Source organism: Rutidosis leptorrhynchoides, chromosome 9 (genome assembly GCF_046630445.1).
Source record: "Rutidosis leptorrhynchoides isolate AG116_Rl617_1_P2 chromosome 9, CSIRO_AGI_Rlap_v1, whole genome shotgun sequence".
NCBI lineage: Eukaryota > Viridiplantae > Streptophyta > Magnoliopsida > Asterales > Asteraceae > Rutidosis > Rutidosis leptorrhynchoides.
The window spans coordinates 348,516,839-348,534,481 of NC_092341.1; the positions used below are offsets into that span (position 1 = coordinate 348,516,839).

General features: G+C 34.9%; 2 protein-coding genes across 2 annotated transcripts; both read left to right on the forward strand.

The window, feature by feature from the left end:
• The first annotated feature begins 1,970 nt into the window (after positions 1 to 1,970).
• LOC139869180 (uncharacterized) lies at positions 1,971 to 2,930 on the forward strand. The gene is made up of 2 exons (XM_071857502.1): positions 1,971 to 2,088; positions 2,176 to 2,930. Exons 1-2 carry the CDS (start codon positions 1,971 to 1,973, stop codon positions 2,928 to 2,930), a joined length of 873 nt encoding a protein of 290 aa, XP_071713603.1.
• A 13,225-nt stretch (positions 2,931 to 16,155) lies between these two features.
• Positions 16,156 to 17,064, forward strand: LOC139869181 (uncharacterized). Its single transcript, XM_071857503.1, has 2 exons — positions 16,156 to 16,460; positions 16,539 to 17,064. Exons 1-2 carry the CDS (start codon positions 16,156 to 16,158, stop codon positions 17,062 to 17,064), a joined length of 831 nt encoding a protein of 276 aa, XP_071713604.1.
• The last annotated feature ends 579 nt before the right edge of the window (positions 17,065 to 17,643 follow it).

Here is a 17,643-nt window from a genome sequence, read left to right on the forward strand (position 1 = left end):
CCGTGGCTAACACTATCCAGACATCAAATCGCATGGTTATGATCACCATGTTTTCCATCCTACCTGTCAGCTTTGTATTGCGACATAAGCGCTCAATGTTTTAGATGAGTTTAGTAACATTCATGATGTATTTCATGCATCCAGCTTACTAAAGATGCCTGTAAGGCTAAAAACATCATCTTTTCTTTTGTGGATATATTCAGACAACATACTCATGTTAACCAGAAACGAAATCAATTTGTTGATCTCCTAAGAGACTTAATTAATAGCATATACCTATTCTTACTTTTATACACCAGAGTACCTTTCAAGGTAAATAGCTCACTTTTTAGCCCACGAATCTTTCGGAACTTTGATACGCTACTTCTTATTTAAATACGGTACCATTTTTTTTTCACTCCTCAAATTTCGGGACGAAATTTCCATTAACAGGTGGGTAATGTAACGACCCGGCTTTTTCGACTTGCTTTTGCGCCTTGTGTTTTTGCGAAACTGCGTATTTGTGCGTACTGTGTTACTTTATACTCTGGAAACTTGATTTACGTGGTTTACTTCCATTTATATGTTAAAACGTGCCTTAGAGTACGTAGGATACATAACTTGATCATTGGAAGCCTTTATAACCGTTAGTGTTATTTGACGTTTCGAATAAACCGCGAACTTGCGCGCACGTTTAACTTTTGTCATAATCGGAATATTATGACTGCGAAATATTAATTATTATTTTATAATAATAATTACCTGGGTTTTTGGATGCTTAATTACGAGTAGTAATTTAATTATGCACAATAGTTAGTCTTGTTGGACTTTCTACCTTGTTGGGCTCAAGCCCACCCTACTCTAGCTAGTGACTCAATTAATTAGCCCTTGTCCATGTCATCAATCCTTGTCAAATTCCTTGCTTATAAATACTAGCCCTTGTCCATGTCATCAATCCTTGTCAAATTCCTTGCTTATAAATACTAGCCCTTGTCCATGTCATCAATCCTTGTCAAATTTCTTGCTTATAAATACTAGCCATTTACCTCTCATTCAAATCACTTGCTCATTTGGTTTTCACACACACTTGTTCTTTCTTTCTTTCCTTTCTAGTATTGCTTGTTGACGACCTTTCGGACCGAATTACTACTTGCGTACTTTCATTACCGACTTTTCCGCTTTTATCACTGTGAGTTATAGCATTCCATTTTTACTTTAACTTATTTTGGGAACTGAGAATACATGCGGATTTTATGTTTTACATACTAGGCACGAGTACTTAAACTTATATATGTGTGGGTTATACAACGGCATAAACATTCCCTTTAGCTCGGTAACGTTTAATCATTGGTTTTTGAACCATGAACGCGAATCTTAGATATGGATCCATAGGGTTTGACATCCCCACTTGGACTAGCCGCTCTAGCATTTAACGAGTGTTTAATACTTTGTAGACATACGCACTTGCCAAGTGTACTTTCAGGGGGTATAAACGTTAAGTTAGTTACCGAGTGCCCACGGTTATACATATATTTTATCATACTGATTTGAATTACTGATTTGAAACGCTTGTTTGAAGCACTGAAATCTCGTGGCCTACATTACATTACTGAATACAAACAAACTATAGCTCACCAACATTCGTGTTGACTTTTTAAGCATGTATTTCTCAGGTGTTTAGACGTTGTTGCTTCTGCTATTAGCCTTGCTGTTCTAGTCTCGGTGTATAGACTTGCTGTTACAGACTTGCTGTGTTAGACTTCCGCTGCATTACTTAGAGATGTCTCAAGCATGAAACTTTTACTTTACATTCCCAACTTATGTTATTTTCAAAACAATAGCTTTGTAATGACCTTAGTATCATGTACTCATGTTAATGTTTCCTATTCATCTTTTGTAAAATGTTATCTGTTAATGAATGCAAAACTGGTTTTCAAACAGCATATAGTGTTTGACCTTGTAATGATCCTGTTGTTGATGTACCGTACACGATGATTTTGTACGGGGCATCACAAAATGGCTTATCAATATGGTATCATAGGAGCTCTGAAAAGGTGGTGATTGCAAAGTGTGGCCAAAGACCACCTAAACTCAAAAATCCAGATGAAGGTAATATATGCTTTCATAACTGTCTTATATGTATATTATATATTAAATATTAATATTAACACTCCATTTTTGATAATTGATAAGCAGGTAAAAAAAGGAAGTATAAGAGATACTCTGGTGTAGATAAGAGTGAAGAACCTAAATGTGATTGGAGGTGTTATGGTAGAAAAATGAAGAATGAAGATTCATTTCAGGTTATTTCTTTAAAAGATGAACACACTTGTGTTAGGAATTTTAGGTTTGGTAGTTTGATTAATTATAAATGGATTGGAAAAGAGTTTGGTGACAAAATCAGGGCAAATCCAAACATAAGGCTAGTAGATATAGCTGCCTTAGTGATGAAAAAGTACAAGTGTCAAGTCACTCCTAATCAGTGTAGAAAGGCAAAGGATTGGGCATTATCTGAGTATGAGAAATCAATTGAACAACATTACTCTCTTTTAAGGTCATATGGTGATGAACTACTTAGTAGCAACCCAGGGTCAACAGTTAAAATAGGAGTAACTAATGGGCCTGATGAGAAAGTGTTTTTTGACAGAATGTATGTTTGCTTGAATGGACTCAAAGAAGGATGGAAGAATGGTTGTAGGAGGGTAATAGCTTTGGATGGATGCTTTTTGAAAAAACCTAATCAAGGTGAGTTACTAACTGCTATAGGAAGGGATGGCAACAATCACATTTTCCCTATTGCTTGGGCTGTTGTTAGTGTAGAGAATAAACAAAACTGGACATGGTTTTTAGAGCTTATTTCTTTAGATTTGGAAGTTGAAGGTGGTGTTGGACTAACTCTCATGTCTGACCAGCACAAGGGTTTAATAGAAGCAGTCAAGGACATTATGTAGTGACCCGAACTTTTCCATGTTTATATATTTTAATTGAGATTGATATTTACATGATTAAATATTTCCAACATGTTAAGCAATCAAACTTGTTAAGACTTGATTAATTGAAATATGTTGCATATAGACAATTGACCACCCAAGTTGACCGGCGATTCACGAACGTTAAAACTTGTAAAAATGACATGACGATATATATATGGATATACATATGGTTAACATGAGATTATGATAAGTAAGTATCTCCATAAGTATATTAACAATGAGTTATATACATATAAACAAGACTACTAACTTAATGATTTTTAAACGAGACATATATGTAACGATTATCGTTGTAAAGACATTTAATGTATATATATCATATTAAGAGATATTCATACATGATAATATCATGATAATATAATAATTTAAAATCTCATTTGATATTATAAACGTTGGGTTAACAACATTTAACAAGATCGTTAACCTAAAGGTTTCAAAACAACACTTACATGTAACGACTAACGATGACTTAACGACTCAGTTAAAATGTATATACATGTAGTGTTTTAATATGTATTTATACACTTTTGAAAGACTTCAATACACTTATCAAAATACTTCTACTTAACAAAAATGCTTACAATTACATCCTCGTTCAGTTTCATCAACAATTCTACTCGTATGCACCCGTATTCGTACTCGTACAATACACAGCTTTTAGATGTATGTACTATTGGTATATACACTCCAATGATCAGCTCTTAGCAGCCCATGTGAGTCACCTAACACATGTGGGAACCATCATTTGGCAACTAGCATGAAATATCTCATAAAATTACAAAAATATGAGTAATCATTCATGACTTATTTACATGAAAACAAAATTACATATCCTTTATATCTAATCCATACACCAACAACCAAAAACACCTACAAACACTTTCATTCTTCAATTTTCTTCATCTAATTGATCTCTCTCAAGTTCTATCTTCAAGTTCTAAGTGTTCTTCATAAATTCTACAAGTTCTAGTTACATAAAATCAAGAATACTTTCAAGTTTTCTAGCTCACTTCCAATCTTGTAAGGTGATCATCTAACCTCAAGAAATCTTTGTTTCTTACAGTAGGTTATCATTCTAATACAAGGTAATAATCATATTCAAACTCTGGTTCAATTTCTATAACTATAACAATCTTATTTCAAGTGATGATCTTACTTGAACTTGTTTTCGTGTCATGATTCTGCTTCAAGAACTTCGAGCCATCCAAGGATCCGTTGAAGCTAGATCCATTTTTCTCTTTTCCAGTAGGTTTATCCAAGGAACTTAAGGTAGTAATGATGTTCATAACATCATTCGATTCATACATATAAAGCTATCTTATTCGAAGGTTTAAACTTGTAATCACTAGAACATAGTTTAGTTAATTCTAAACTTGTTCGCAAACAAAAGTTAATCCTTCTAACTTGACTTTTAAAATCAACTAAACACATGTTCTATATCTATATGATATGCTAACTTAATGATTTAAAACCTGGAAACACGAAAAACACCGTAAAACCGGATTTACGCCGTCGTAGTAACACCGCGGGCTGTTTTGGGTTAGTTAATTAAAAACTATGATAAACTTTGATTTAAAAGTTGTTATTCTGAGAAAATGATTTTTATTATGAACATGAAACTATATCCAAAAATTATGGTTAAACTCAAAGTAGAAGTATGTTTTCTAAAATGGTCATCTAGACGTCGTTCTTTCGACTGAAATGACTACCTTTACAAAAACGACTTGTAACTTATTTTTCTGACTACAAACCTATACATTTTCTGTTTAGATTCATAAAATAGAGTTCAATATGAAACCATAGCAATTTGATTCACTCAAAACGGATTTAAAATGAAGAAGTTATGGGTAAAACAAGATTGGATAATTTTTCTCATTTTAGCTACGTGAAAATTGGTAACAAATCTATTCCAACCATAACTTAATCAACTTGTATTGTATATTATGTAATCTTGAGATACCATAGACACGTATACAATGTTTCGACCTATCATGTCGACACATCTATATATATTTCGGAACAACCATAGACACTCTATATGTGAATGTTGGAGTTAGCTATACAGGGTTGAGGTTGATTCCAAAATATATATAGTTTGAGTTGTGATCAATACTGAGATACGTATACACTGGGTCATGGATTGATTCAAGATAATATTTATCGATTTATTTCTGTACATCTAACTGTGGACAACTAGTTGTAGGTTACTAACGAGGACAGCTGACTTAATAAACTTAAAACATCAAAATATATTAAAAGTGTTGTAAATATATTTTGAACATACTTTGATATATATGTATATATTGTTATAGGTTCGTGAATCAACCAGTGGCCAAGTCTTACTTCCCGACGAAGTAAAAATCCGTGAAAGTGAGTTATAGTCCCACTTTTAAAATCTAATATTTTTGGGATGAGAATACATGCAGGTTTTATAAATGATTTACAAAATAGACACAAGTACGTGAAACTACATTCTATGGTTGAATTATCGAAATCGAATATGTCCCTTTTTATTAAGTCTGGTAATCTAAGAATTAGGGAACAGACACCCTAATTGACGCGAACTCTAAAGATAGATCTATTGGGCCTAACAAATCCCATCCAAAGTACCGGATGCTTTAGTACTTCGAAATTTATATCATATCCGAAGGGTGTCCCAGAATGATGGGGATATTCTTATATATGCATCTTGTTAATGTCGGTTACCAGGTGTTCACCATATGAATGATTTTTATCTCTATGTATGGGATGTGTATTGAAATATGAAATCTTGTGGTCTATTATTATGATTTGATATATATAGGTTAAACCTATAACTCACCAACATTTTTGTTGACGTTTTAAGCATGTTTATTCTCAGGTGATTATTAAGAGATTCCGCTGTCGCATACTTAAATAAGGACGAGATTTGGAGTCCATGCTTGTATGATATTGTGTAAAAACTGCATTCAAGAAACTTATTTTGTTGTAACATATTTGTATTGTAAACCATTATGTAATGGTCGTGTGTAAACAGGATATTTTAGATTATCATTATTTGATAATCTACGTAAAGCTTTTTAAACCTTTATTTATGAAATAAAGGTGATGGTTTGTTTTAAAAATGAATGCAGTCTTTGAAAAACGTCTCATATAGAGGTCAAAACCTCGCAACGAAATCAATTAATATGGAACGTTTTTAATCAATAAGAACGGGACATTTCAGTTGGTATCCGAGCGTTGGTCTTAGAGAACCAGAATTTTGAATTAGTGTGTCTTATCGAGTTTGTTAGGATGCATTAGTGAGTCTGGACTTCGACCGTGTTTACTTGAAAAATGATTGCTTAACAAATTTTATTGGAAACTATATATTTTTAACATGTGAATATTATGTGATATATTAATCTCTTAACGCATTTGATATTATGTGATAGATGTCTACCTCTAGAACAAGTCCCATTGACTCACCTAATAATAATGAAGAGTCAAATGTAAATTGGAATGATTCGTGGACTGATTCACAAGTTCCCGAAGAGGAACCGGAAGAAGAGTCGGAACCGGAAGAAGAATCAGAACCGGAAGAAGAATCGGAACCAGATGAAGAAATAGAACCGGTGGGGGAAATAATAAAACGGTTAAGTAAAAGAAAATCCTCAACCAACCGACCAAGGTTAATTATGGTCAATGGTGTTTCCGCCAAGGAAGCAAAATATTGGGAGGATTACCAATTCTCCGATGAATCGGATTCCGACAAGAATTCCGATGATGTTATAGAAATTACCCCAACTGAATTTAAAAAGGCAAAAGAAAATAATAAGGGAAAGGGCATAAAAATAGAGAAATCTAATTTCAACCCCGATGAACTTTATATGTATCGTCAACCCCCGAAGTCCTTAAGTTGTAACAATGATCCGGGAACCTCTAAACCACCAGGTTTTTCTAAACCAATGTGGAAAATTACGGCTCGTATTAGGGGAACATCATATATCCCTAGAAACTTGGCAAAATGAACCAAAATCGAAGAAGAAGAAACAAGCGAGTCGGAATAAGATAGTTGTATTCGTGTGGTGTAATATATGTAATATAGTGTGCTTATGCTTTATGATATATGTAAAAATTGCTTGTATTAATAAGTATTTTTTTTATGAATCTAACTCTTGTCTATTTTACAGTATAAAAACACAAAATGGATAGACAACCCAATATTTTAAGAGACCTACCCGGAGACATGATTGATGAAATCTTGTCTAGAGTCGGTCAGAATTCTTCGGCACAACTATTTAAGGCGAGATCAGTTTGTAAGACATTCGAAGAACGTTCCAAGAATGCCTTGGTTTATAAAAGGCTTTCGTTCGAAAGATGGGGGATATCACATTGGGAAATCCATAAGTTACGATGTGTTTACTTTGACGCATATATTGCGGGGAACCCAAATGCTATTTTACGCAATGGGTTAAGAAATTATTTTGACTCAATATATCCGAATATTGGACTTCGTGATTTAGAAAAAGCGGCTAACATGCAACATAAAGAAGCATGTTATGCTTACGGATTAGTAATGTTCGCTTCTCACCAAAGTGAGAACAAGAAAATTGGGCTACAACTATTAAACAAAACGTTCCCACAAGTGACGGAGTCGGTAATTGGGGTAAGAAATGAGGTTTTTAGATTGTTACGGGACTGTTGGACATTACGTAACCCTAGTCCCTTTGACGACGTTACAACACGCTGTCTTATCAATGGCCATAACGGTTATGTTCCACAAGACCAAGGATGGGAAGTAGTCCTAGTAAAACCAGAATGCATGACTTGTTTCTGGACGTATGAATTACGTGTCTTTATTGCCTTTGCTGAACGACTTGTGTACTAGCTAGAATTATCTTCACAACTATCTTGTATCAAAGTTATTGTGTGCTATATTTCATGCTTTATGTAAAATAAGCGGTATTGTAAGTTTGTAAAATATTGTATAAAAGTTTGAACGCGAAATATTATTATAATCAGTTTTTCATATAGAATTGTAGTAGTTGAATTGTATATTAGCTACTAAGTATGAACTTAACGGGTAGGTACTACCCGAATTTAAACTTATAAAACGCTAATATGAAGAAAAAGCGTTTATAAATGAGTTCATATTATGCTACGAAATACTATTAACTACTCTTAATATTCTGTATGATTAACTTGTTCCATTTGACTATTTTGAAGGAAATGGCACCGACTACTCGACACACCGTGAATATGAATGAAGAGGAATTCCGTACTTTTCTAGCTTCAAACATAGCCGCAGTACAGGCTGCGCTACATACCAACAATAACCTTGGATCTAGCAGTACAGGAAATCGTGTAGGATGCACCTACAAAGAATTCACTGCCTGCAAACCTTTGGAATTTGATGGAACCGAAGGACCGATCGGATTGAAACGGTGGACCGAGAAGGTCGAATCGGTGTTTGCCATAAGTAAGTGTACTGAAGAGGACAAAGTGAAGTACGCTACGCATACCTTCACAGGTTCTGCGTTAACATGGTGGAATACCTATCTAAAGCAAGTGGGACAAGACGATGCGTACGCACTACCGTGGTCAGCATTCAAGCACTTGATGAACGAGAAGTACCGTCCCAGAACCGAGGTCAATAAGCTCAAGACAGAACTTAGAGGGTTACGAACCCAAGGATTTGATATTACCACGTACGAAAGATGATTCACAGAATTGTGCCTATTGTGTCCGGGAGCATTCGAAGATGAGGAAGAGAAGATCGACGCGTTTGTGAAAGGATTACCGGAAAGAATCCAAGAAGATATAAGTTCACACGAGCCCGCCTCCATACAACAGGCATGTAGAATGGCTCACAAACTAGTGAACCAGATTGAAGAAAGAATTAAAGAACAGACTGCTGAAGAGGCCAATGTGAAGCAAGTCAAAAGAAAGTGGGAGGAAAACGGTGATAAGAATCACCAATACAACAACAACAGCAATTACAACAATAATCGCAACAATTATCCCAACAATCGCAATATCAATCGCAACTACAAAAAACGGCCCAACAACAACAACAACAACAGCAACTACAACAATCATCCCAACAACAATAATAACCACAACAACAACAACAATCAGAAGCAGCTATGCCAAAGGTGTGAAAAGTATCACTCGGGGTTCTGCACCAAATTTTGCAACAAGTGTAAAAGAAATGGTCATAGCGCGGCAAAGTGTGAGGTCTACGGACCAGGGGTTAATAGAACGAAAGGAACAAATGGTGTCGGAACGAGTAATGGCGGAGCAAGTAGTGTCGGAGCAAGTTATGCCAATGTAGTTTGTTATAAATGTGGAAAACCGGGCCACATTATTAGAAATTTCCCGAACCAGGAGAACACGAATGGACAAGGCCGCGGAAGAGTTTTCAATATTAATGCGGCAGAGGCACAGGAAGACCCGGAGCTTGTTACGGGTACGTTTCTTATTGACAATAAATCTGCTTACGTTTTATTTGATTCGGGTGCGGATAGAAGCTATATGAGTAGAGATTTTTGTGCTAAATTAAGTTGTCCATTGACGCCTTTGGATAGTAAATTTTTACTCGAATTAGCAAATGGTAAATTAATTTCAGCAGATAATATATGTCAGAATCGAGAAATTAAACTGGTTAGCGAAACATTTAAGATTGACTTGATACCAGTAGAGTTAGGGAGTTTTGATGTGATAATCGGTATGGACTGGTTGAAAGAAGTGAAAGCAGAGATCGTTTGTTACAAAAATGCAATTCGCATTATACGAGAAAAAGGAAAACCCTTAATGGTGTACGGAGAAAAGGGCAACACGAAGCTACATCTTATTAGTAATTTGAAGGCACAAAAACTAATAAGAAAAGGTTGCTATGCTGTTCTAGCACACGTCGAGAAAGTACAAATTAAAGAAAAGAGCATCAATGATGTTCCCGTCGCAAAAGAATTTCCCGATGTATTTCCGAAAGAATTACCGGGATTACCCCCACATCGATCCGTTGAATTTCAAATAGATCTTGTACAAGGAGCTGCACCAATAGCTCGTGCTCCTTACAGACTCGCACCCCGCGAGATGAAAGAACTGCAAAGCCAATTACAAGAACTTTTAGAGCATGGTTTCATTCGACCAAGCACATCACCGTGGGGAGCTCCTGTTTTGTTTGTCAAGAAGAAAGATGGTACATTCAGGTTGTGTATCGACTACCGAGAGTTGAACAAACTTACCATCAAGAACCGCTACCCACTACCGAGAATCGACGACTTATTTGATCAACTACAAGGCTCGTCTGTTTATTCAAAGATTGACTTACGTTCCGGGTATCATCAAATGCGGGTGAAAGAAGATGATATTCCAAAGAATGCTTTCAGAACACGTTACGGTCATTACGAGTTTATGGTCATGCCATTTGGTTTAACTAATGCACCAGCTGTGTTCATGGACCTTATGAACCGAGTGTGTGGACCATACCTTGACAAGTTTGTCATTGTTTTCATTGATGACATACTTATTTACTCAAAGAATGACCAAGAACACGGTGAACATTTGAGAAAGGTGTTAGAAGTATTGAGGAAGGAAGAATTGTACGCTAAGTTTTCAAAGTGTGCATTTTGGTTGGAAGAAGTTCAATTCCTCGATCACATAGTGAACAAAGAAGATATTAAGGTGGATCCGGCAAAGATAGAAACTGTTGAAAAGTGAGAAACCCCGAAAACTCCGAAACACATACGCCAGTTTTTAGGACTAGCTGGTTACTACAGAAGGTTCATCCAAGACTTTTCCAGAATAGCAAAACCCTTGACTGCATTAACGCATAAAGGGAAGAAATTTGAATGGAATGATGAACAAGAGAAAGCGTTTCAGTTATTGAAGAAAAAGCTAACTACGGCACCTATATTGTCATTGCCTGAAGGGAATGATGATTTTGTGATTTATTGTGACGCATCAAAGCAAGGTCTCGGTTGTGTATTAATGCAACGAACGAAGGTGATTGCTTATGCGTCTAGACAATTGAAGATTCACGAACAAAATTATACGACGCATGATTTGGAATTAGGCGCGGTTGTTTTTGCATTAAAGACTTGGAGGAACTACTTATATGGGGTCAAAAGTATTATATATACCGACCACAAAAGTCTTCAACACATATTTAATCAGAAACAACTGAATATGAGGCAGCGTAGGTGGATTGAATTGTTGAATGATTACGACTTTGAGATTCGTTACCACCCGGGAAAGGCAAATGTGGTAGCCGATGCCTTGAGCAGGAAGGACAGAGAACCCATTTGAGTAAAATCTATGAATATAATGATTCATAATAACCTTACTACTCAAATAAAGGAGGCGCAACAAGGAGTTTTAAAATAGGGAAATTTAAAGGATGAAATACCCAAGGGATCGGAGAAGCATCTTAATATTCGGGAAGACGGAACCCGGTATAGGGCTGAAAGGATTTGGGTACCAAAATTTGGAGATATGAGAGAAATGGTACTTAGAGAAGCTCATAAAACCAGATACTCAATACATCCTGGAACGGGGAAGATGTACAAGGATCTCAAGAAACATTTTTGGTGGCCGGGTATGAAAGCCGATGTTGCTAAATACGTAGGAGAATGTTTGACGTGTTCTAAGGTCAAAGCTGAGCATCAGAAACCATCAGGTCTACTTCAACAATCCGAAATCCCGGAATGGAAATGGGAAAACATTACCATGGATTTCATCACTAAATTGCCAAGGACTGCAAGTGGTTTTGATACTATTTGGGTAATAGTTGATCGTCTCACCAAATCAGCACACTTCCTACCAATAAGAGAAGATGACAAGATGGAGAAGTTAGCACGACTGTATTTGAAGGAAGTCGTCTCCAGACATGGAATACCAATCTCTATTATCTCTGATAGGGATGGCAGATTTATTTCAAGATTCTGGCAGACATTACAGCAAGCATTAGGAACTCGTCTAGACATGAGTACTGCCTATCATCCACAAACTGATGGGCAGAGCGAAAGGACGATACAAACGCTTGAAGACATGCTACGAGCATGTGTTATTGATTTCGGAAATAGTTGGGATCGACATCTACCGTTAGCAGAATTTTCCTACAACAACAGCTACCATTCAAGCATTGAGATGGCGCCGTTTGAAGCACTTTATGGTAGAAAGTGCAGGTCTCCGATTTGTTGGAGTGAAGTGGGGGATAGACAAATTACGGGTCCGGAGATTATACTAGAAACTACCGAGAAGATCATCCAAATTCAACAACGGTTGAAAACTGCCCAAAGTCGACAAAAGAGCTACACTGACATTAAAAGAAAAGATATAGAATTTGAAATTGGAGAGATGTTCATGCTTAAAGTTGCACCTTGGAAAGGCGTTGTTCGATTTGGTAAACGAGGGAAATTAAATCCAAGGTATATTGGACCATTCAAGATTATTGATCGTGTCGGACCAGTAGCTTACCGACTTGAGTTACCTCAACAACTCGCGGCTGTACATAACACTTTCCACGTCTCGAATTTGAAGAAATGTTTTGCTAAAGAAGATCTCACTATTCCGTTAGATGAAATCCAAATCAACGAAAAACTTCAATTCATCGAAGAACCCGTCGAAATAATGGATCGTGAGGTTAAAAGACTTAAGCAAAACAAGATACCAATTGTTAAGGTTCGATGGAATGCTCGTAGAGGACTCGAGTTCACCGGGGAGCGTGAAGATCAGATGAAGAAGAAATACCCGCATCTATTTCCAGAAGATTCGTCAACACCTTCATCAGCTTAAAATTTCGGGACGAAATTTATTTAACGGGTAGGTACTGTAGTGACCCGAACTTTTCCATGTTTATATATTTTAATTGAGATTGATATTTACATGATTAAATGTTTCCAACATGTTAAGCAATCAAATTTGTTAAGACTTGATTAATTGAAATATGTTTCATATAGACAATTGACCACCCAAGTTGACCGGCGATTCACGAACGTTAAAACTTGTAAAAATGACATGACGATATATATATGGATATACATATGGTTAACATGAGATTATGATAATTGAGTATCTCCATAAGTATATTAACAATGAGTTATATACATATAAACAAGACTACTAACTTAATGATTTTTAAACGAGACATATATGTAACGATTATCGTTGTAAAGACATTTAATGTATATATATCATATAAAGAGATATTCATACATGATAATATCATGATAATATAATAATTTAAAATCTCATTTGATATTATAAATGTTGGGTTAACAACATTTAACAAGATCGTTAACCTAAAGGTTTCAAAACAACACTTACATGTAACGACTAACGATGACTTAACGACTCAGTTAAAATGTATATACATGTAGTGTTTTAATATGTATTTATACACTTTTGAAAGACTTCAATACACTTATCAAAATACTTCTACTTAACAAAAATGCTTACAATTACATCCTCGTTCAGTTTCATCAACAATTCTACTCGTATGCACCCGTATTCGTACTCGTACAATACACAGCTTTTAGATGTATGTACTATTGGTATATACACTCCAATGATCAGCTCTTAGCAGCCCATGTGAGTCACCTAACACATGTGGGAACCATCATTTGGCAACTAGCATGAAATATCTCATAAAATTACAAAAATATGAGTAATCATTCATGACTTATTTACATGAAAACAAAATTACATATCCTTTATATCTAATCCATACACCAACGACCAAAAACACCTACAAACACTTTCATTCTTCAATTTTCTTCATCTAATTGATCTCTCTCAAGTTCTATCTTCAAGTTCTAAGTGTTCTTCATAAATTCTACAAGTTCTAGTTACATAAAATCAAGAATACTTTCAAGTTTGCTAGCTCACTTCCAATCTTGTAAGGTGATCATCCAACCTCAAGAAATCTTTGTTTCTTACAGTAGGTTATCATTCTAATACAAGGTAATAATCATATTCAAACTTTGGTTCAATTTCTATAACTATAACAATCTTATTTCAAGTGATGATCTTACTTGAACTTGTTTTCGTGTCATGATTCTGCTTCAAGAACTTCGAGCCATCCAAGGATCTGTTGAAGCTAGATCCATTTTTTTCTTTTCCAGTAGGTTTATCCAAGGAACTTAAGGTAGTAATGATGTTCATAACATCATTCGATTCATACATATAAAGCTATCTTATTCGAAGGTTTAAACTTGTAATCACTAGAACATAGTTTAGTTAATTCTAAACTTGTTCGCAAACAAAAGTTAATCCTTCTAACTTGACTTTTAAAATCAACTAAACACATGTTATATATCTATATTATATGCTAACTTAATGATTTAAAACCTGGAAACACGAAAAACACCGTAAAACCGGATTTACGCCGTCGTAGTAACACCGCGGGCTGTTTTGGGTTAGTTAATTAAAAACTATGATAAACTTTGATTTAAAAGTTGTTATTCTGAGAAAATGATTTTTATTATGAACATGAAACTATATCCAAAAATTATGGTTAAACTCAAAGTGGAAGTATGTTTTCTAAAATGGTCATCTAGACGTCGTTCTTTCGACTGAAATGACTACCTTTACAAAAACGACTTGTAACTTATTTTTCTGACTACAAACCTATACCTTTTCTGTTTAGATTCATAAAATAGAGTTCAATATGAAACCATAGCAATTTGATTCACTCAAAACGGATTTAAAATGAAGAAGTTATGGGTAAAACAAGATTGGATAATTTTTCTCATTTTAGCTACGTGAAAATTGGTAACAAATCTATTCCAACCATAGCTTAATCAACTTGTATTGTATATTATGTAATCTTGAGATACCATAGATACGTATACAATGTTTTGACCTATCATGTCGACACATCTATATATATTTCGGAACAACCATAGACACTCTATATGTGAATGTTGGAGTTAGCTATACAGGGTTGAGGTTGATTCCAAAATATATATAGTTTGAGTTGTGATCAATACTGAGATACGTATACACTGGGTCGTGGATTGATTCAAGATAATATTTATCGATTTATTTCTGTACATCTAACTGTGGACAACTAGTTGTAGGTTACTAACGAGGACAGCTGACTTAATAAACTTAAAACATTAAAATATATTAAAAGTGTTGTAAATATATTTTGAACATACTTTGATATATATGTATATATTGTTATAGGTTCGTGAATCAACCAGTGGCCAAGTCTTACTTCCCGACGAAGTAAAAATCCGTGAAAGTGAGTTATAGTCCCACTTTTAAAATCTAATATTTTTGAGATGAGAATACATGCAGGTTTTATAAATGATTTACAAAATAGACACAAGTACGTGAAACTACATTCTATGGTTGAATTATCGAAATCGAATATGCCCCTTTTTATTAAGTCTGGTAATCTAAGAATTAGGGAACAGACACCCTAATTGACGCGAACTCTAAAGATAGATCTATTGGGCCTAACAAACCCCATCCAAAGTACCGGATGCTTTATTACTTCGAAATTTATATCATATCCGAAGGGTGTCCCGGAATGATGGGGATATTCTTATATATGCATCTTGTTAATATCGGTTACCAGGTGTTCACCATATGAATGATTTTTATCTCTATGTATGGGATGTGTATTGAAATATGAAATCTTGTGGTCTATTATTATGATTTGATATATATAGGTTAAACCTTTAACTCACCAACATTTTTGTTGACGTTTTAAGCATGTTTATTCTCAGGTGATTATTAAGAGATTCCGCTGTCGCATACTTAAATAAGGACGAGATTTGGAGTCCATGCTTGTATGATATTGTGTAAAAACTGCATTCAAGAAACTTATTTTGTTGTAACATATTTGTATTGTAAACCATTATGTAATGGTAGTGTGTAAACAGGATATTTTAGATTATCATTATTTGATAATCTACGTAAAGCTTTTAAACCTTTATTTATGAAATAAAGGTTATGGTTTGTTTTAAAAATGAATGCAGTCTTTGAAAAACGTCTCATATAGAGGTCAAAACCTCGCAACGAAATCAATTAATATGGAACGTTTTTAATCAATAAGAACGGGACATTTCACATTATGCCACATGCTGAACATAGATAATGTGCTAGACATATCTATGAAAACTTTAGGAAACAATACAGTGGTGTAGAATTAAGAAATCTTTTTTGGGCAGTATCTAAATCATCATATCCAGTTTTATTTGATACAAACATGGAAAAGATTAAGGATGCTAACCCAAATGCATTTAAATACTTGAGTGACAAAAATCCAAAATCTTGGTCTAGGGCATTTTTTGAAACTGATAGAGCATGTGAGGCTGTTGAAAATGGGTTCAGTGAATGTTTTAATGCTGTGATTTTATTATGTAGACATAAGCCCATCATAACAATGTTGGAATCTATAAGGGTTATTGTTATGGAAAGAATGAATGTAATGAGAAGGCTTGCTGAGAATTGGGTTGGTGATATTGCTCCAAATATTGCAAGAACACTTGAAAGGAATAAAGATCATCACAAGTATGTACATAATTAATTTTTATTCAGTTACATATTTTATTCATATGTGTATTATTTAACTTATTTTATGGATTTTAGATATTGGCATGCAATTTTTGCTGGTGGTTTTGAGTTTGAAGTGAGGCATAAAAATGAAGCTTTTAAAGTAAATGAACAAAGAAAAACTTGCAGCTGCAGGATGTGGCAGTTGTCAGGTATTCCATGTGCTCATGCTTGTTCAGCCATATTTGCCATAAACAAATCACCTGAAGATTATATACCAGCATGGTTTAGAAAAGAGATGTACATGAGGACATACTCAGCATATCTTAGACTTGTTGGTGGAATCAAAAGTTGGGTACCAAACCAGTTGAACAAACCTTTACCACCAGTAACTAGAACAATGCCAGGGAGGCCTAAAAGGAAGAGAAGAAGAGCTGCACATGAAGGATCAAATTCTGGAGTTAGGATATCAAAGGTAGGAGCTTCCATGACTTGCTCAAAGTGTTTAGAACCTGGCCATAATAAAAGAAGCTGTACAAACAATCCAAAAGAAAAAGTTGTTAAGGCTAGTAATTCTATTGGAAGGCCTAGGAAGGATGGCAAGCCAAGTGGTGTTGAATAGAATGGTGGCATGAATTGTTTGTTAGTTTTTATGTTGTCTTTTGTAATGTGGTCTATTGTATAGGGTCATGAGATGTATTTTGGCACGAATTGCAGGTGTTTGTGTGGTCTTTTGTATTGGAATGGCATGCCATTGTAATGATGTAGTCTTTTGCTTTGAATTGTGCCATTGTAATGATGTAGTCTTTTGCTTTGAATTGTAATGATGTAGTCTTTTGTATTGGAATGGCATGCCATTGTAATGATGCCATTGTTTGTTTGTATTTTGTTTTTGTATGTTAGTCTTTTTTCAACAGAATGTTTGTTCCAACACTTGCACAAAAATACTTGTTTGCAACTATAAACCCTTTTTGATGCAATTACACATGCTCATCAGTTTCATTGTGACCAAAAACACTTGCACACAAGATAAATCACTTAACATTGAAACATTGAAACCAAAATATCTAGTCATTACATTAGCTTTGAAACATTGAAACCAAAACAATTGCACAATTTCTACTGCATTACATAACACATGAGTTTCATTTTAAAGCCAAAATAGCTACTACAATACATAACACTGCCAAAATTCCTACCA